General features: G+C 41.1%; 1 protein-coding gene and 1 long non-coding RNA gene across 2 annotated transcripts; one reads left to right on the top strand and one right to left on the bottom strand.

Annotated features, from left to right (window-relative positions):
• Nucleotides 1-5,519: 5,519 nt before the first annotated feature.
• Nucleotides 5,520-12,070, top strand: LOC109197870 (protein-glutamine gamma-glutamyltransferase E-like). The gene is made up of 6 exons (XM_019353623.2): nucleotides 5,520-5,619; nucleotides 8,374-8,519; nucleotides 9,412-9,586; nucleotides 9,739-9,902; nucleotides 10,758-10,891; nucleotides 11,365-12,070. Exons 1-6 carry the CDS (start codon nucleotides 5,520-5,522, stop codon nucleotides 11,510-11,512), a joined length of 867 nt encoding a protein of 288 aa, XP_019209168.1. The 3' UTR covers nucleotides 11,513-12,070.
• Nucleotides 12,071-12,597: 527 nt separating this feature from the next.
• Nucleotides 12,598-14,835, bottom strand: LOC109197872 (uncharacterized). The gene is made up of 3 exons (XR_002058895.2): nucleotides 14,757-14,835; nucleotides 14,161-14,277; nucleotides 12,598-13,535 (listed from the first exon to the last, which is right to left on the bottom strand). It is a non-coding gene; the product is annotated as an uncharacterized LOC109197872 (long non-coding RNA).
• Nucleotides 14,836-21,168: the final 6,333 nt, after the last annotated feature.

The raw sequence follows: 21,168 nt of genomic DNA, 5'->3' as shown, positions 1-21,168 counted from the left end.
GGCCACTTGGTTATGGCGTTCCATGTATGCCTTGCCTGCTAGCATCTTGCACCCTGCTGTTATGTGCTGGATTGTCTCTGGGGCATCTTTACACAGCCTGCACCTGGGGTCTTGCCTGGTGTGATAGACCCCAGCCTCTATGGATCTTGTACTCAGAGCTTGTTCTTGTGCTGCCATGATTAGTGCCTCTGTGCTGTCTTTCAGTCCAGCTTTGTCCAGCCACTGGTAGGATTTCTGGATATCAGCCACCTCCTCTATCTGCCGGTGGTACATACCGTGCAGGGGCCTGTCCTTCCATGATGGTTCCTCGCCTTCCTCCTCTTTCTTGGGTTTCTGCTGCCTGAGGTATTCACTGAGCACGCTGTCAGTTGGGGCCATCTTCGTGATGTATTCGTGGATGTTTCTTGTCTCATCCTGGACTGTGGTGCTGACACTCACCAGTCCCCGGCCCCCTTCCTTCCACTTAGCGTACAGCCTCAGGGTGCTGGACTTGGGGTGAAATCCTCCATGCATGGTAAGGAGCTTTCTTGTCTTTATGTCAGTGGCTTCTATCTCCTCCTTTGGCCAGCCTATTACCCCAGCAGGGTACCTGATCACGGGCAGGGCGTAGGTGTTGATGGCCCGGATCTTGTTCTTACCGTTCAGCTGACTCCTCAGGACTTGCCTGACCCTCTGCAGGTACTTGGTGGTTGCAGCTTTCCTAGCGGCCTCTTCATGGTTCCCATTCGCTTGCGGGATCCCCAGGTACTTGTAACTGTCCTCTATGTCTGCAATGTTGCCTTCTGGTAGTTCAATCCCCTCAGTTCTGACTACCTTCCCTCTCTTTGTTACCATCCGACTACACTTCTCCAGTCCGAATGACATTCCAATGTCATTGCTGTATATTCTGGTAGTGTGTATCAGTGAATCGATGTCTCGTTCACTCTTGGCATACAGCTTGATGTCATCCATGTACAGGAGGTGGCTGACAACCGCTCCATTCCGTAGTCGGTATCCGTAGCCAGTCTTGTTAATGATCTCACTGAGGGGGTTCAGGCCTATGCAGAACAGCAGTGGGGACAGAGCATCTCCTTGGTAGGTCCCGCACTTGATGGTGACTTGTGCTATGGGCTTGGAGTTGGCCTCTAGTGTTGTGTGCCACATCCCCATTGAGTTCCTGATGAAGGCTCTCAGGGTCCTGTTGACCTTGTACAATTCTAGGCATTCCAGTATCCAGCTGTGGGGCATTGAGTCATAGGCCTTCTTGTAATCAATCCAGGCTGTGCACAGGTTGGTCAGTCTGGTCTTGCAGTCTCGGCTGACTGTTCTGTCTACCAGTAGCTGGTGTTTTGCGCCTCTGGTATTCTTGCCAATCCCTTTCTGTGCCCCGCTCATGTATTAACCCATGTGCCTGTTCATCTTAGCCGATATGATGCCTGACAGGAGCTTCCATGTAGTACTGAGGCAGGTTATTGGTCGGTAGTTGGATGGGACCGGTCCCTTCTTGGGGTCCTTGGGGATCAGGACCGTCCGACCTTCGGTTAGCCATTCCGGGTGTCTCTCGTTAACTAGCAGCTGGTTCATTTGTGCTGCCAGACGCTCGTGGAGTGCAGTCAGCTTCTTCAGCCAGTAGGCGTGAACCATGTCGGGCCCTGGTGCTGTCCAACTCTTCATACTGGAGACCCTTTCTTGGATATCTGCCACTGTGATGGTTACTGGACCCTGTTCAGGGAGGTCGCTATGGTCTGCCCTCAGATCCACTAGCCACTGAGCATTGCCGTTATGGGTTGCGTCCTTCTCCCATATGCTCTTCCAGTATTGCTCCGTCTCCAACCTTGGTGGTGCTGTTCTGTTATTGTTCCCTTGCCACTGAGAGTACACCTTTGCTGGTTCTGTGGAGAACAGCTGGTTTATTCTCCTGCCTTCTATCTCTCTGGTGTACCTCCTGAAGCGGCTGGCCAAGGCTGTGAGTCTTTGCTTGGCAGTTTCCAAGGCCTCAGGTATGGACAGCTTGCTGTATTTCTTATGCACCTTCTTTGTCGCGCCTTTCTGCAACTCCGTTAGTTGGCTAACCTCCCTTCGTGCTACTTTGATCTTGCCCTCTAGCCTCCTTCTCCATGGAGGGTACTGCCCCTTGTGGCTGTTCAACTTGTAGCCAAGCATCTCACTGATCACTGCTGCCGTAGTGTAGATCAGCTTGTTAGTGTCGGTAATGGTGGTTGTAGGTATCATCCGTAGTGCTGCATTAACATCATCTAGCAGACCTTCTGAGGGTACTTCACGTAATCTTGGTAACCGGCTACGGGGGATCCAGGTTTCAAGCTTGGCCATGATCCTATCTTTCAGGTCAGTTCCTCACGCACTCAACGATCCTTCTCCTATCGCACTTGGGGCTATGTACCCAATCTCGGGTGGGGGTGATGATATCTCCCCCTGACCTGGCGTCCTGACTCCTCCTTGCCGTAGCATTTATGTTGTACCTCGTCAATCTCTAGCTGTGAGAGCAGTCCCTTCTTTCGAATGTTGGAACACTGAGCTACTAGTTGTTTCGCCGTCATTGTGGATGTTGGGTATCGAAGAATCCATAGGTCCCTCATCCTATTCATGTAACCCCTTCCGCCAGGGTTACTTGCGTAGTAGCATTCCAACAACGCCCTGTTTTCGTCTCTTGCCCACCGATGCCTTCTCTCTCTCTCTCTCTCTCTCTCTCTCTCTCTCTCTCTATATATATATATATATATATATATATATATATATATATATATGAGCTTGAACTCTGGGTCAAAGATGCAAGGAGCAGTTATTTATATTTCCTATCACCTTAAATCTTCACTCAAAGACAAGTATCTCTGACAGTGTATATACAGATGTATTATATATAAGAGACAAACATTGTTCTTTTAATATGTTGGCATTACTAAATTTGGCTCAATGCTTACATATATGTGTAAAAAGAAAATGTACGAGCTGTGATAACTGTTTCTGATAGAATGAAGAGTACACTGATATATGAAATATTCCTTTATTGGGTGAGAAAATCAGACCATGTCATAACTGCTTTAAGTCATACAGAATAGATATCAGAGCCTTAAACAGGCTGACTTCTGCTAAATGGGTCAAACTGGGCAGAAAGTATACAAACACATAACATCCTTATAGAATATGATGTAACACTATAGATCAACTTACCTCAGAATATATAAAGCATATAAACAATTACAGCAATATGATGCAACAAACACAGCAGTACTACTAATCCAAAATACTCAAAGCTTCATAGAACTGAAACAAACATTTATTTTTAGGTCCATCCTGCTGCTGATACATACTTTAGGTTTCTGAATATTAAACTTGTTGCTGCCTTTCGTAGTGTGTAACTTGAAGGCCCTGAGTACTTTCTCCCACACTGAAAACACTGGGATGATCACATTATTTGAACATTACCTAATAAGACTGATTCAGGACAGACAATTAGTTATTTTAAACTTTCCTAGCATTCCTTCACAAACAGGGAACAGTCTGTCTATTCTCTCCATCTGTCAGCTGCTGCTGGCTCTTCCTCCTCCTCTTCCTCACACACTGCTGAGTTTGTCCTGGTGGATCATCAGGGGTGCAAAGCCTCACAGATGATGTGCAGCAGTGGGTCCCTCAGTCTGTCCTCACTCTGGACACTTGCAGTTGTCACACATGGAAATCAAATGAGTGATAAGCTGCAGGATTCAAACACAAGTGTAACTTATAAATACATGTTCATACTTTTATTCCACAATCAGAGAGAAAGAAACAGAGAGAGAGTGCAGGACAGACAGACAGGTGACAGTCTCAGGTGTACACACTGCTACAAAACAGCACAAGAGAAGGAGGATTTAGTGTTTGTGTTATTACGAGTGCTAAACAAGAAGAGTTCCCAGATGGTACAGTGGACACATGTGTGACTCCTGTGATTAAAGCGTCTTTCTTTCAGCTTAACGAGTGAACCGTCAGCTCGTTCAAACACATGTTAAAGTCCGTTTGGCTCGACACCACCGAACAGAGGCAGCAATATAACAGAGCTAACATTAACAGTGCAGTGAATCCTGCTTGTGCCGTCATATTCAGGACTGCAAACCGAGCGGCATCACTGACTTTCAGCTTGTTGTGTTTGTGGATATATGACTGACTTTAATTATCCATAAAATCATCACATTCTCTGTAAGATTAAGGTCAACTACATATATACTTAGAAGTAGAGGCTTTAAAACCAAGTTACCGCTGAAAGTACAAACATCACTAATGTCACATAACTTTGCCGACATGTGGCCAACAGTAATGTTTTAATGTTCTTAAACATTCGCACATAAATAAGTGACATAATATTCAGTACTTACTTTTGACAGTTCACTCTTCAGCCGCTCCCTTCTGCCGTATTTTGCGGCAAAATTATCCACACCCACCGCCGCGCTATGGATTGTGGGATATATGGGACCACGAAGCGTGTACCGGACCACGCTTGATATTTGGGGAAATCGACGGCGCATTTGTAGTATGCATTTGAAGTACACTTTGAACTGGGACAGCCGTCGTCTCGTGGCGGTGACGTAATCGCACTTGAAATGCGTACTTCAAGCGTGCATACCCTGAATTGGGACACAGCCATAGACAACCTCTGAGGCCATCACAGAGCAGCTGTATTTGGACTGACATTAGATTACACACAGGTGCACTCTATTTAGTCACTGGCACTCATCAGGCAATGTCTATGGGCAACTGACTGCACTCATTAAAATCATTTAATAAAAGGGACTTAGAAGAGAGAGCCCTAATATTTTATAATTCACATTTAACTGTTTTACTCTTTGGTGCAGCTTTCTTTGTAATTGTCTATGTTTAAATTAACCGCAATGTGTCAAAATCATCAACCCTCCAGTTTTTGATCAACCACTTTAATTTCCTTATGCTGTCACGTAGTCCAGCTCTGTTGACCGTTCTGGACTTTCTAAATCCAGTGTTGAGTTTCCAATCAATCCAACATCGGAATGCTGTGTTCTGTATGTGTTTAAGGAACTTCCACGTCTGGTTAGAGTGCTGGATGACCCGAACTGACCTGGCAAAGGATGGAAAATATGATGGGTGGCAAGTTGTGGATCCAACACCACAGGAAAAGAGTGACAGTATGAAATCTCTTGTCTCAACTGTTTCTTCCTTTGTTTTATTACTTATTGATCATAAAAATAAGATTAATTTCTAAGTATTGCTTTTGAACACTGATTTTTGTTTGAATGGGCTGCTCTGCATATGCAGGTGTATACTGCTGCGGTCCAGCCCCAGTCAAAGCCATCCTGGATGGAGAAACCGATCTCAAATATGATGTCCCATTTGTCTTTGCTGAGGTCAATGCTGACTGCATTGACTGGCTGGTTAGTATACATAGCTTGACTCTATGAATACATGAATATCACATTTAGTAGGAAGTCTTTGGCAGAAATGTTTTATGTCCAGTTTTGTGTTCTAAATTGTTTCTTTCTTCGTGTTCAGTGTAAAGCTGATGGCACAATGACAAAATGCTCTCTGACACCAAGTCAGTCAGACAGAACATCTCCACCAAGGCTGTTGGCTCCAACACGAGGCTGGACATCACAGACAAGTACAAGTACAAGGAAGGTGGGTTCAGCTGACAGAAACTCAAAGATTTGAGCTGACCATTTCGTCCATTGCCATCCTGATATTATGAAACTATACACATGTGGACAAAATTGTTGGTACCCTTCAGTCAATGAAAGAAAAACTCACAATAGTCACAGAAATAACTTTAATCTGACAAAAGTAGTAATAAATAAAAATTCTATAAATCTTAACCAATGAAAGTCAGACATTGCTTTTCAAGTATGCTTCAACTGAATTATTTAAAAAATAAATGCATGAAACAGGCCTGGACACAAAAATGATAGTACCCACAACTTAATATTTTGTTGCACAACCTTTTGAGGCAATCACTGCAATCAAACGATTCCTGCAACTGTCAGTGAGACTTCTGCACCTCTCAGCAGGTATTTTGGCCCACTCCTCATGAGCAAACTGCTCCAGTTGTTTCCGGTTTGAAGGGGGCCTTTTCCAGACTGCATGTTTCAGCTCCTTCCGAAGATGCTCAATAGGATTGAGATCAGGGCTCATAGAAGGCCACTTTAAAATAGTCCAATGCTTTCCTCTTAGCCATTCTTGGGTGTTTTTGGTCATTGTCCTGTTGTAAGACCCATGACCTGCGAGCTTTCTGACACTGGCCAGCACATTTCTCTCTAGAATCCTTTGATAGTCTTGAGATTTCATTGTACCCTGCACAGATTCGAGACACCCTGTGCCAGATGCAGCAAAGCAGTCCCAGAACATAACTGAGCCTCCCCCATGTTTCACAGTTGGGACAGTGTTCTTTTCTTGATATGCTTCATTTTTCCGTCTGTGAACATAGAGCTGATGTACCTTGGCAAAAAGTTCAATTTTTGTCTCATCTGTCCACAGGACATTCTCCCAGAAGCTTTGTGGCTTGTCAACATGTAGTTTGGCATATTCCAGTCTGGCTTTTTTAGGATTTGTTTTCAACCATGGTGTCCTCCTTGGTCGTCTCCCATGTAGCCCACTTTGGCTCAAACAACGATGGATGGTGCGATCTGACACTGATGTTCATTGAGAATGAAGCTTAGCTTGGATCTCTTTAGAAGTCTTTCTGGGCTTTTGTTACCATGCGGATTATCCGTCTCTTTGATTTGTCATCAATTTTCCTCCTGCGGCCACATCCAGGGAGGTTGGCTACAGTCCCATGGATCTTAAATTTCTGAATGACATGTGCGCCTGTAGTCACAGGAACATCTGCTCCATCTGCTTGGAGATGGTCTTATAGCCTTTACCTTTAACATGCTTGTCTATGATTTCCTTCCTAATCTCCTGAGACAACTCTTTCCTTTGCTTCCTCTGGTCCATGTTGAGTGTGGTACACACCATGTCACCAAACAACACAGTGACTATCTGGAGTCCTATATATAGGCCCACTGACTGATTACAAGATTGTAGACACCTGTGATGCTGATTAGTGAACACACTTTAGATTAACATGTCCCTTTGGTCACATTATTTTCATTCTTTTCTAGGGGTACCATCATTTTTGTACAGGCCTGTTTCATGCATTTATTTTTTAAATAATTCAGTTGAAGCATGGTTAAAAAGCAATGTCTGACTTTCATTGGTTAAGATTTATAGAATTTTAATTTATTATTACTTTTTTCAGATTAAAGTTATTTCTGTGAATTATTTCACAATTTATGTCACATTTTGTATTATTTGGAATTTCAAAATTCAACTATATAAACCTAATGGAGTAATCCGGTTGTTCAGTGATGACGCGACGAATCCTACTTCCGGGCCTAAAGTAGTCTTCGTTTAATATGGCTTTTGTGTTGTTAACATGTTTAATGTTTTGTATTTTCTTCTATTTAATCTCAAAAAGCTCCTAAAAACATTCAGTGATCACCGTTGACCTCCCTCGGCTTTTATTACCGCTAATCATTTATTTAAGCTCAGTTTTTAAAACCTTACGATGTAACTACAGCACAGCCCATGCAGCAGTATATGAATAACTAACCTCGTATTGTGGATGGATTATCTCAGTTGTTCTCCTGGTTGAAGTTTGGTCCGTTTACAGCATCCTGCCATGCGATTACATTTGTTCCTGACCACTGAGAACACTCACGTTAACTTTTATCGAGTGGAAAAAAAGTTAGCTTGTTTATATTATGCTAACATAGCTGTGTCGCTAGCGGTCACGTAGCACATCGTTATATACCAGCTAGCCAAACTTCAGTAACCCTACAAACGTCACTGCTGTTTAGTTTTCTGTCTTCATTTATGTTGGAAGTGACAGCAGAGCTGTACGTTTGAATTTGTTTCTAAACCCCTGCAGTCAGGACATGCTATATTGTATTTAGATGGAAGCTAGCGAGCTAACTTCTTGCTAACTTCTAACTCTGTTAAATGTCATAAATTCCGTTTTCATGGATGCCTGGATGTTAAACTCAATTGTTACACCTGGTAGAGAAGAACGCTGATCATTTTATTAAAGATGAAAGACTTTAGACAGTGTTTTAACTCTCAGTAATGCCACAGTGATCATTTGATATATGGACCTCCAGCAGAGTTTAGGCCCAGACACGGCTAGTGACGTCAGACTGAACAACCGGATAGGAATTTGCAAAATATATTGCAGATGAAGATTGTTTTTTTGGTCATTTGATTGTCTGATGTAATTAACTTCATCAGTAATTAATAAGAAGGTTCAAAAACACATTTCATTATGGTCTGAACATTTGATATTATTTGATAAAATTAATTTGTGACTTTTGAACTCAACAACATTTTCCATCCCCACAGGCACTGAGAAGGAGAGAACCGTATTTAAATATGCCCTCTCCAGAAATAATGAGAAAAGGGACAATGACGGGACCACAAACAGTACCAACGGAACATCTCCTGGGGGCATCGTTCCACGGCCAAAAATATACATGCAATTTAAAGAGGTACATCACAGAATTCCTGTTGTATCTCTTTATTTTTCTATTTAAGTGAATCTTAAATATATATTTAGTACTTACTATTATCTTGGTGTGTGGATTTTCTGAAAAATTATTATTACAAATGTAACAAAAAGTGACCTCTGTTGCCTTTTTAAATTAATTTTAATAAGTTGACCAAAACAGTTAATGAATAAAAGCTCATCCAATCCACCAGACCCCATAAAACCATAAAAAGGACTGAAAAAAGCACTGTCAATGTGAAATGTGTTATCTCTTATATGCAGTTCTATACTCAAGTGTCTACAGTATGACCATTTTAGCACACTTGTCCTGCTCTAGCTGAGCAGCCAGTTAGATGAATGACTGGTGGATTGGCTGTGTGCAGGATTATCATCTGACAAGTTTTCTTTTGAAATGTCATCAGGAGGCCCACAAATAGCATTAATGTTAACAACTGTGGTGGTGATTGGGCCAAATGTTTTTGTTGGAACTAAGGATTGCATTCATCTTTACTGTATGTGCTTTAATGAGAATGAAAACTTTACGTTTTAACTATATCTTGTGCATGAAGCACACTGAATACTGTCTAATTATGAATCAGTCATTGTTTATAGCCACTGGCTAAAATTAGCAAAGGCTATGAACTATCTGTGCTAAATGCTCTCTATTGTAAATCAATTTTAACAAAAAACCACCCCAAAACCACAACTTATTCAAAAGGAGATGAGCATTACCGTTGTTGCCTAAAAGCAAAGTGCTTTTCTAAATTAAGAAAACTCAAATCTCACAAGCTGTTGTTTTAAGCATATCTTTTTAATCATATTTTAGGGAATTATGCATAATAAACCTGGTGCACAGGGAATTGTACCTTATTCCTCTATTTGTGGTGCTGCAGGTATCCAAGCCAAAGGACGGTGAGGACGTGAGTCTGAAGCTGGTGCTGAACAGTGAGAGCCACACTGCCAGGCCTGTGTCCATCAATATCAGCGTCCAGGCCATGAGATACAATGGCTCACCGGTTGAAAACATCCAGAGTGAGGTGAAGGAAGAGACACTGCTGCCTGGGAAAGGTGAGTCAATTGGCTAGGACTTTATCTGAACACAAGTGTTTTTTGTGGGGTGGGGTTTATTCTTAGATTAGAGATACCTCAAAGACAGATTGAGAGGTCAGGTCATATGAGAGACTGCAACAACTATAATTCTCTCCCTCTGTCTGCTCCAGATCTGTCCATCCCTATCTTGGTCCCCTTCCTGGTGTACCATAAGCACATGGTGCACTCTGACAGCATGAAGATTTCAGCTGTGGTCACAGATAAGCTGGAGCCGAAAAATGTGTACCTAGCAGTGAATGATGTCATTCTGTTGGATCCTCCAATCTCCATCACAGTGAGTAAAAAACTACCATCTCTCTCACTCTGTAATCATTCTGTAGCTTTGTTCGAAGAACAACTGACACATTAGCTCACAGCTGTTGTTATCTCCTGCTGTACTTGTTTTAATGATAAATATAATTATGTGAAATGAAATATAAAATTCTGGCTGTCTGCCCTGTCTTCAATGATAAGAAAAAATTGGGAGCCTGACCTTACAGGCCCAACCCTACCAGCTTAAAGGCAGCCCCCCTCCTAGAGAGAGAAGCTAGAGCCTCTCTCCTTTTGTGGGCATAGCAGTACATTGAGCAAATAATAACTAAATGTAATAATTACAATCGGCATGTTGTTTACTATCTGTGCCATTATGAGAAGCAGGAAATTATTTTGACAGAATCACCATCTTTTGGTATGTTAGAAGGCTAAAGGCTTGCTTAATTAGCACAAAACAAAAAACAAAAAGCACCATCGCTGCCAGTTGACATGTCTTGTATTTAAAAGTAATTGGTCATGGAGCTGGTACAGTTAAACTGAAACTGATTGCTACATGAGGAGTTAGGTCACATTATTACAGTTGGCAGTCTTTAATGTATACCAAATTTCATATTTGTCCTTTGGGATGGAACACTTGAGTGTGCCCAAACCTTTATCTGATATCATGCATGATGGTCATAGGGAGTGAGTGTTTTTCTTTGTGCATGACTGTGTATAAAACATGCACCTCCTGTATCTGTGGTGTTGTATGATGTGGGCTGTCATATTTATAGCAGAAGTTGCATAAACCGAAAGTGACATTATGGTTTCTAATTTTTGGTTGAGAGCAGTACTGCATATGCAAAAGTTTTTAAACTGTAAAATCTTTGTCTTTTAGACTCCCAGTCTGGCAAGAGTGAACCAAAGCACAACTGCTGAAGTGGTTTTCATGAACCCAGTCAACAAGACACTGACAGATTGCACTCTGACTATTTCTGGAAGTGGTATTGTGGACGGAGAGCAAAAATGCATGTAAGTGTGTGTGCATAATTTAAACTTATCTGGATTCTAAATGCTTGTGTACAGTTTTACACAAGTGTTGTGTGCACCAGTTTTTCCTTCATGTAGCAACGGCATTCTTTCTGTCTTCACACCACCTCAAATGACACAGAAGCTGATCACACCTGGGTGTGTGTCCCTAACGCCTCGGGGCTCAGCTGGGGTCTTTCCCCTTTATCTAGCCACTGACTACAGTGCTCAGCAGTCCCTGAGATTTCCATAATGGTGTGTCATAGGGTTTGGCCACACATTTCCAGCTGTTTAAGGAGTAAAACAGTGGATGTGCCATTGAAATCAGGACAGCAAAATTCCACTGGAGAAACTTCTGCTCACCTCCTTGGCCCATCTTGCAGCTTCCTCCTGCCGTCGCAGTTCTAGGAACACCAGCTTTTGCCACATTAAACATTAACCTTAACTGTTCTGTATTACTCTTATGTTTCCCGCAGACTTCCAGATCTGAAACCAAGCCACAGGTTTCGTGTTACGTTTTTCTTACTTCCCAAGAAGACTGGCAAGAAGACTCTCCTGGCTGACTTTGACTGCTCCTCCTTCAGAGACCTCAAGTGCACCTGTATTGTCAATGTCCAACCATAATTCCTCAGAATCACAGGGTAGAAAATGTGTAATTTTAATCAGTAAATACATTTTTAAAAAGGCTTGATGCAGATATTTTATTTTAACACAATTCTTTATATTAAAAACTTTACTAGCATTAAAAAAAACAACCTTCAAGGGATATAAGATCATATAGTTATATTCATCATATTCTTTGTGTTTTTCCTTACTTTGAGCTTCAGAAGAACCCTTTTGAGACTGGCTCCAAAAGTGAGTCCATCTTAACAGACTTCTGTGTTAAAATGCCCAACTAGACAGTATAGTAGAAAAAAATTTTAAAAATCAAATGGAAAGTACAGATTTCCTCATAACAACTTGTACAGTTGTTATGATTTCTTTTTTTCCTAGTGTATTTGGCTACTGCTGAGGCTTAAACGTAGGGGTATGGTTCCTTTGATTGATAGGTATGTTATGGCCATTTATTTAGTTATGTCTGTAAGTGTATATTGAAAATCATTTGGTAAAGGGTCAGTAAGTGATTGTATAATTTTCCCAAATAAACTGTCAAAAATGTAAAATCTTGTGGATGTTTGGGTCATTTTTGTGTACTTCAGAAGTCCAGCACACCAACACAACTCATTCTTTCTTTGCTGTTTGTTTGTAATCATTCATGCTCAGTATCATTCAGTTCACAGTCTTCTTGTGCTAATAATGTTTCTTATTACTTGTTGTTTGAGACACAAGAGAACAGGTGTGTCATAAAAAGAATTATGATGCAGTATAATGTGTCTGTTTGCGTCACTCTACATTTACTTTTATTCAGTCATACGTAAAGAGCATTTTATTTATGATTTGTTATTGTTACCACCATTACTTTAAATTGTTTGAATAGTTGCACCATTGTTAGTCACATATCTGTTCAGGTGTAACCTTACACCACAAATTTGTACAGGAAGTACAGCACTGATGTTTTATATAAATGTCACATTTTGTATTATGTCATCACTACTACCACATACACTGAAATAAAAGCTGACACCACTGCATGTTTTAAGCTGTTACTGGGACATCAGATACAAATTCTGCACTGGTGTTATCATCCCTCAGTGGCCTAAAGGAGACATTAGACCGCGGTGTTACGCAATGTGTTTCAGAGTCAGATTTGTGAACAAAAACAAGTGACAGTTTATCCGTTCTGGAAATGCAAAGATTTGCTTTTAAAAGAATGTACAGCTGGAATATGAAAAGTCAAAATGGACAAAGTTTTAATACAAAAAAAAAAGTTGTCAGGATTACTGCAGTCTACAAAAGACAAACATACAGGAGGAATAACCTTACAGTGCCACTATTTACTGGGGAAAATCCAAAGTATGTTCTTTATCTAATTATTTTAAGAAATTCAGACATTTCATAATATCTAAAGTAGTGGTTGGCTAATTGTCTGACCTTCCACCAGATAACAATTAGCAGGGCTTTAATAAAAAGAAAAAATTCCAAAGTCCAATATTAAGTGGAGTGGGTGGAAACAAATGTGAGGTGTGTTTTGTGACAGAAGGATATCATCAATAGTGAAAATGAAGGTTGCTATGATGTATGGTTTCAACACAGTGGCCCTAACAAAAAGACAGGAAGCCGAGGTGGCAGAGCTGAAAATGTTAAGGTTTTCGCTGGGAGTGACCAGAATGATGTTTCTGTGGGGTCATCTTGTCTAATTTTGCAGAATAAAATTGTGATTTAATTTGATAGTTTAAAACTAATAAATAAATAAAAAAAAAAAAAAAAAACAGCGGTTCCAGCGTTCTCTCCGTGCCTCAGGCCTGCCTCTGTGCCAACACGTGAGATGCACCACATTGTGGAGGATGTCATCAAATTGGTGGAGCTCACAGTCAAAGGTTAGAGCTTTACAATGTAGTGTAAAGCGCTTTGGGGTCCTTAGGGACTGAGTAAAGCGCTATACAAATGCAGGCCATTTATTCACAATGTGCATGTAAAAACTACCAGATAAAGCTGCTGGCTTCTCTGCTTGCCCATTTCCATCTTTGGTTATCGGAGACTGACATGCCTGTAAAACAGAGATAGCTGCAGCAAAAAAACAAAAAAACAATTCGAGCTCTCGACTGTGGCCACAAGATGGCAGTAATGTAAAAAAAAAAAATCATACTCCCATTATTAGTGAAGTCTTTCCTGTCTTTTTTAAAGATATCTATTATTTTTATTTCCTTTAAAGTAGATTGAAAGCACAAAATGAACAGAAATTAAGCTGAAATTAAACATGAAAATAAATAAAGGTATGTTTCACCCATAGATTTTGACACCATAATTAAGTGGCCAAAAAGATTGTCATTTAGCTAAAAACACAAAATAAAATTTGATTCAATTTTTTTCATAAAATGACAAATCACCGCAACAGTTTCCTCAAGGCACTTGATATTCTAAGTTAAAGACCCTACAAAGATACAGAGAAACCCTCAACAATCTCCCTTCTAATAAAAAGAAATCTCTGGCACAACCAGGCTCAGGGAGGGGCAGCCATCTGCCATGACGGGTTGGGAGTGAGGAAAGAAAGACAGGACAAGAACAGGACATACTGTCCCAGAGAGCCAGAGCTTAACAATAACTAATGGACAGGTAAATGGTGCGTGCAAGGGGGTGATGAAAGCATCGGCAGATTGACTGAGGAAACTTACGTCAGTTGTCAAATCCAAAAGTGACTTCAACACACCTCAGAACGTGTCCCAGCTTGACGACTTGGCTGACATCAGCAAATCAGCCCTGGGTAGATGTAGACCAGGAGGTCAAGGCTTCTGCAGTAGCAGAAATAAAAAGAACTAAACAGCACTGAATTTGTAACAGTTAAAGAAGCATAAAAATACTGGCTCTATCTAATACGGATTGTTACGTCCCCCCCACCATGGTGGAGGCAGAGGTAGGAAGGAGCCAGCAACACCGGACAACCACAATCAATGAAGAAGGAGGACAACAGGTCAGTTAAGAATCAGGCAGGATTTATTGGTTGCTTGCCTTGATAGCCAAACTTAGCAGAAAAAGGTGGGGGGGGGGGGGGGGGGGAGGACTGGGCGGTTGAGCCAAATCAAAGAAAGTAATAAAACAAAAAGAGGTCGATAGCTTCCAGGGCCTAACTAAAACAAAAATGCAAAGCAAAAGGCCTACCTAGCTGCTCGACAAAAGATCAGTGAAAACATACAAAAGTGGCATCAACCGCATAACCTAGCGTGTCTAACAGTTTAAAACTACAACCAGTGTATAGGGTACCCCAGCTTACCTGTCCAGCCTCCCACCACACACAATACAAAGAAGCCTGTTCACAAATGTTTGTCATAAAGCAGAAGCCAGCAGCCCCCAACTGGCCAGGGAGCTGCTCATTTGTAGTGATCCTCGGAGAGTGATTGGCCAACTGTGCCCAGACCAGCCAATAGACACATGCCAATCAACTTTGAACTGGCCAATAGGTGGAGGCTTGACACTTGAAAGATAAGAAAAAGAACACAAACGCAAAGCCACATCTCTTGGCATGTAACACGGATGTTTGTAATTTGTCTTAAATTAATTATGTTGATTAATTCATTTGTTGCACACTTGGATTAAAAGAAACTGAAACCAGTTCTGCAGGGACGTTTGCTGCTGGACACACGACAGCTGCGAGAAGTGGAGTGTCGTGTGCCTGGCCACACTCTCGATGGAGGACGTTTGAAAGACATCCACCTATTTGGAACCATGATAACGGGGTTCTGGCTGATCAGAGTTGGCTCGACCCTGGCTTATCGAAGAATAAAGAAGCGGTACAGCTGCTCAAAATCCCACAAGGGCTGGCTGGCGATGCGATGGGCAAGGCGTGAGTATTCAGACTGTGCTTGAATACAATATAACTAAGATCTTGGAGAAGTTCACGACTCTGCAACGGGAAATTGATAGATCTGGGGACCAGTGATGGACATTAGATCAGCTCCAAAATTGAATGCAGTTTGTTCGCAGAAAGAAGGCTGAATGGCTGGCTGGAACAACCATTTCTCCCAGATTGCAAGACTGTGTTTGGACTCTCTGACCCTATCCTTCAAGGCCACCTGCGTAGGCTGGAGACTGTTGACTTTCGCTTATCCCCCCCAAAAATATAGGTCTGGGGCCATAAATAAGGTTAAAATAAAAATATTGTTTCTGTGGCATGGTTTAACAAGTCAGTCATGTAGATGCATTTTCACAGCAGTGTTGATGATCTGCTTTTCTGTCTCTACCACCCATGGACAACAGCCAAAACAACCCAAGAAACACACAATGAGATTATTAAATATTTCACAAAGTCAATAATCTATAAAAAAATAAAAATTGCCAGTTATCTGGATTTGTATTTTCTAAATGTTGTCTTTTATAAAATCTCCAGCTGTTTGTGCATATTAGTACATTTAAGATGAGTGTCAACTTACTCAGGTTGTAACTCGATGTAACAGAGCTTTTCACACACACTTTATTTTTACGGTTGCCGTTTTACAATTGGCTACAGCTTTGCAGCTCGCAGCCACACACATTACCAAAAACAACAATTACAGCAGAACCCAGTTCAGACTTTAAGCCGGCAGAGGATGATTGCGGATGCCGCTCAGGTGCGTCCGCCTCCCGTGCAGCACCACCACAGACCATGCCCCGCCACATACCCCCATCACCTGACTGAGTCCGGAGAGCCATCCGGCCAGACCTAGCGCCCCCAACCTCGAACGTGAAACTTTCTTCTGATTGGCCACACTTCGCAAACAAAAGTTTTAGGAAACCAGACTGGAATCTGGATTGGTGATTGAGTTGAGTCAGAGCGCCAATCCATAATTGGGATATCCAATCCCAAATAAGGATTGATTTCATATCCCAAATCCATATTTGAGATATCCTATCTCTGACATCATACTGATGTGTATGAATTTGAAACCTGAGCTTGTATTTAAATTTAATATGACTATTCAAGACCGTGACAGTGAGTATGCTGGCATTATAAGTCCCCTTAAAAAATTTAAGTTATAAAACTACAAAATTTGGAAAAAGTTTATGGACATGAAAGTCAAAACAATCTGTTCTTAGAAATTTTACATTGACCATGTGAAACCAGTGGAAAATTGGAGGATTACGAAAAAAAGAAAAATGGAAGTGCCAAACAGATTTTGTCTGGAATCATTTGTGAAGAAGAGGAACGAAGCTTCTCTCAGGTGTGTTAGAGAATGTTGAGAAATAGGTGGGTGGAGTTTGTCAAAATCTGATCTTATCTGATCATGTTGTGTTACAACTTTCCAGATTACATTAAACCTGAACATTATTTATTCATGTCAGTGTTGGGCAATGTGGTTTCTTTCTATGAGTGATATGAAAGAAAAATGCTCTGATATTGACTGTTTATCATTGTCCAGTTCCAGACGTGTGTGTGAGGAGTAAGAGCGGACCTGGGTTCAGTTCTTAGGCTCTTTGGAGCCATCAATCACAACCTGCAGAAAGCCAAAGACGTCATTCAGGAGGACAGCTAGTGTATCTGTGCAGTTAGGCGTGTTTCTGTTGTGTTTTTTTTGTGCCTCTATGAGTAATGATTGACTTGTGTGTGTGTGTGTGTGTGTGTGTGTGTGTGTGTGTGTGTGTGTGTGTGTGTGTGTGTGTGTGTGGTGCATATTAAAATCAGATTAATTGTGAAACAAGTATAAATGTGTGCCCATAGAAAAATAATTAAGAATTAGGAGTCCTTACATGGATTATTTTGTGTGAGAAAAACACAATGTAAGCTGCATACAATAATATGTCATAGATCTCATTTAATCAGTACGGATAAGAAACACAGTATGACAGCCTGATACAAATACATATAGAGTCTGCCTCAGAAATGGTTGTGTTAGTATTTCAGATTAGTGCATTAAAATTTGACACAGATACAATGAGGAGAAGGTCAACATCAAGAAAACCGAAGGAAACACTTTCATTTCATGTCAAAAACAAAGAACAGTTCAGGTAGAACTTTTAAAGATTATGGAAGCAAAATAAAACTAAATCACTGACTCCTGTATAGTGGTAGATCTAACCTGACATGTAAGATGTGGAAAAGCATAGATTGCAAAACCTGTATAATGAATTAAATGTTATTGGCATTTATTTCTTTTGTTTTTCTGTGTGAGTCCTAAATCGTTGCGGGGACTAAAACTTGAATAAAAACATCAACATGGTCTAGGGCAGATACACCAGTTCTTACTGGAATTGAAGCATATTTATGCTCCCTTAGTCACAAGACTGCCACAGTGGATAGCTTCGCATTTGATCGTATTTTACACTGGATGCTCTTCCTGATGCAGAACTTGAGGGATAAAGTCAGAGATCTTTTCAGTTATTAGTGAATGTGAAAACTACTATGCTACAGGGAAACATAAATGTACTTTTCCATCTCTTATTCCCAGAAAATAGGTATGGTTCACAGTCCAGACTGGATTCTTACTGAATGCCAATGAAAATCAGTACACTGAGCTGTTTCAGGGTTGGACTAACTCTCTAAGCAGTGGAAAGTGAACCCACCCCAACTTTCAATCCATACGCAGTTTCAGCACAGATACCTTTTTGATGATTCAAGAGACAAAACGTAAACCAAAGAAATTACTAGATAGTCATCATCTAGTAATTTCTGACATCATACAATATTAAGCAATTTTATTGTATAATCAGTGTTACATGATTCAGTTACGTCTTTCTCATGCACAATTACATTCAACTATGAAAGTCATCTGCATGCCAAGACATGACCTGAAAAATGCTGTCAGGGTGTTCAAGGTTTTCATTTTATTTAGTTTGTCATCGGCTTAAGTTCCCTATGACAATTATAACTGTTAGAACCCAGTTCTCTGTGGAAAGAGAGGATTAACATCAAGCAATGTGATGGGGAAGGTTGAACCACAGACAGCATTTAATAAGTAAGTTTTCAGAGCTTACAACAGAAGCAAGAACAGAACACACACGCTGAAGAATTTTACTTAGTAAAACAAGAAATATACCTTTAACAGAGGTTTCATAAATCTCATTTTGCCGTTAAAAGGTGTGGAAGGTGTGGGCACAAAATAGTAAGAGCCATTAGTCAATTAAAGGGACGTGCCACTGTCATGTCACCACCTGATTTTATTTCATACTCCTGTTAGACTCTAGTTAGAATCATCATTTAGAAAATGATCTGTTGTATTTAAGGAGTGATGGAACTAGCGAAAAAAAATCTGGAATCTAGATGGATTCCAGAAGTTAATCACAACCAGCCAGATGTGAGATTATGGACCTAACTGTAACTTGTGCTTACATAAGAAGTTACAGAATAAAAGCTAATAAGTTTATTTATAATAGATGGCATTACCTTGGCCTCCAGTAACACTGTGAGGAACCTTGGAGTGATTTTTGACCAGGATATGTCCTTCAATGCACATATTAAGCAAATATGTAAGACTACTTTCTTCCATTTGCACAACATCTCTAAAATTAGAAATATCCTGTCTCAGAGTGATGCTGAAAAACTAGTTCATGCATTTATTACGTCTAGGCTCTACTACTGTAATTCATTATTATAGGGAAGTCCTAAAAACTCCCTGAAAAGCCTTCAGTTAATCCAAATTGCTGCAGCAAGAGTACTGACAGGGACTAGAAAGAGAGAGCATATTTCTCCTGTATTGGCTTCCCTTCATTGGCTCCCTGTTAAATCCAGAATTGAATTCAAAATCCTGCTCCTCACATACAACGTCTTAAATAATCAGGCCCCATCTTATCTTAATGACCTTTGTTAGGTTTATATGGTTGATTGTCATTTATGCTTAGAAATATTTACTCATATATGCTTAGAGTTTTATAATCAATTGCATATTGATAGAGGTTTGATCCTTAGCAGTCTGTAAAGACTCTGTGTGCCTTCCATATGTGTTCTGGCATACACACTCACATCCTGGGGTCACGAGAAGAGGTCGTACCTTCTTTTATTGTTTTATGGTAAAGCAAACACAAGTATATATGTTTTAGTCTAAGTGCCTTTTGTTAGATGAACTGCTGGACTTCCAGAAGTCATTTATGGGGTCACATCCTCCCTTAGTTATGCTGCAATAGGCAAAGGCTGCTGGGGGATTCCCATGATGCATTGAGTTTTTCCTTTTCAGTCACCTTTCTCACTCACTATGTGTTAATAGACCTCTCTGCATTGAATCATATCTGTTATTAATCTCTGTCTCTCTTTCACAGCATGTCTTCTATCCTGTCTTCCTTCTCTCACCTCAACCGATCGCAGCAGATGGCCCCGCCCCTCCCTGAGCCTGGTTCTGCCGGAGGTTTCTTCCTGTTAAAAGGAGTTTTTCTTTCCTACTGTCGCCAAAGTGCTGCTCATAGGGGGTCATTTGATTGTTGGGTTTTTCTCTGTATGTACAGGGTGGGCCATTTATATGGATACACCGTAATAACATGGAATGGTTGGTGATATTAAAGTCCTGTTTGTGGCACATTAGTATATGTGAGGGGGCAAACTCCTCAAGATGGGTGTGACCATGATGGCCATTTAGAAGTCGGCCATCTTGGATACAACTTTTGTTTTTTCAATAGGAAGAGGGCCATGTGACACATCAAACTTATTGTAATTCACAAGAAAAACAATGGTGTGCTTGGTTTCAATGTAACTTTATTCTTTCATGAGTTATTTACAAGTTTCTGACCACTTATAAAATGTGTTCAATGTGCTGCCCATTGTGTTGGATTGCCAATGCAACCCTCTTCTCCCACTCTTCACACACTGATAGCAACACCGCAGGAGAAATGCCAGCACAGGCATCCAGTATCCGTAGTTTCAGGTGCTGCACATCTCGTATCTTCACACCATAGACAATTGCCTTCAATGACCCCAAAGATAAAAGTCTAAGGGGGTCAGATCGGGAGACCTTGGGGGCCATTCAACTGGCCCACGACGACCAATCCACTTTCCAGGAAACTGTTCATCTAGGAATGCTCGGACCTGGCACCCATAATGTGGTGGTGCACCATCTTGCTGGAAAAACTAAGGGAATGTGCCAGCTTCAGTGCATAAAGAGGGAAACACATCATCATATAGCAATTTCAAATATCCAGTGGCCTTGAGGTTTCCATTGATGAAGAATGGACCCACTATTGTTGTACCCATATACCTCACCAAACCATCACTTTTGTTGTTCCAACAGTCTTGGAGGGATCCATCCAATGTGGGTTAGTGTCAGACCAATAGCGGTGGTTTTGTTTGTTAACTTCACCATTCACATAAAAGTTTGCCTCATCACTGAACAAAATCTTCTGCGTGAACTGAGGGTCCTGTTCCAATTTTTGTTTTGCCCCTTCTCCAAATTCTGTGCGCCGATCTGGGTCATCCTCGTTGACATGCTGCAGTACCTGGAGTTTGTAAGGTGCCATTTGTGAGTAACTAATATCCACCGAAGGGATTTGACTAATGCCACTCTCCAGTGACATGCGGCGAGTGCCACGCTGTGGGCTCTTGCTGAATGAAGCTAGGACAGCCACTGATGTTTCTTCATTAGTGACAGTTTTCTTGCGTCCACATTTTGGCAAATCCAACACTGAACCAGTTTCACGAAACTTAGCAAGCAGTTTGCTAACTGTAGCATGGGGGATGGGTGGTCTCGTAGGGTGTCTTGCATTGAAATCTGCTGCAGTGACCCGGTTAC

This window comes from Oreochromis niloticus, unplaced genomic scaffold (genome assembly GCF_001858045.2).
Source record: "Oreochromis niloticus isolate F11D_XX unplaced genomic scaffold, O_niloticus_UMD_NMBU tig00000327_pilon, whole genome shotgun sequence".
Classification (NCBI taxonomy): domain Eukaryota; kingdom Metazoa; phylum Chordata; class Actinopteri; order Cichliformes; family Cichlidae; genus Oreochromis; species Oreochromis niloticus.
Note: the sequence above shows the minus strand (reverse complement) of the source record. Positions and strands in the feature narration are given on the sequence as shown.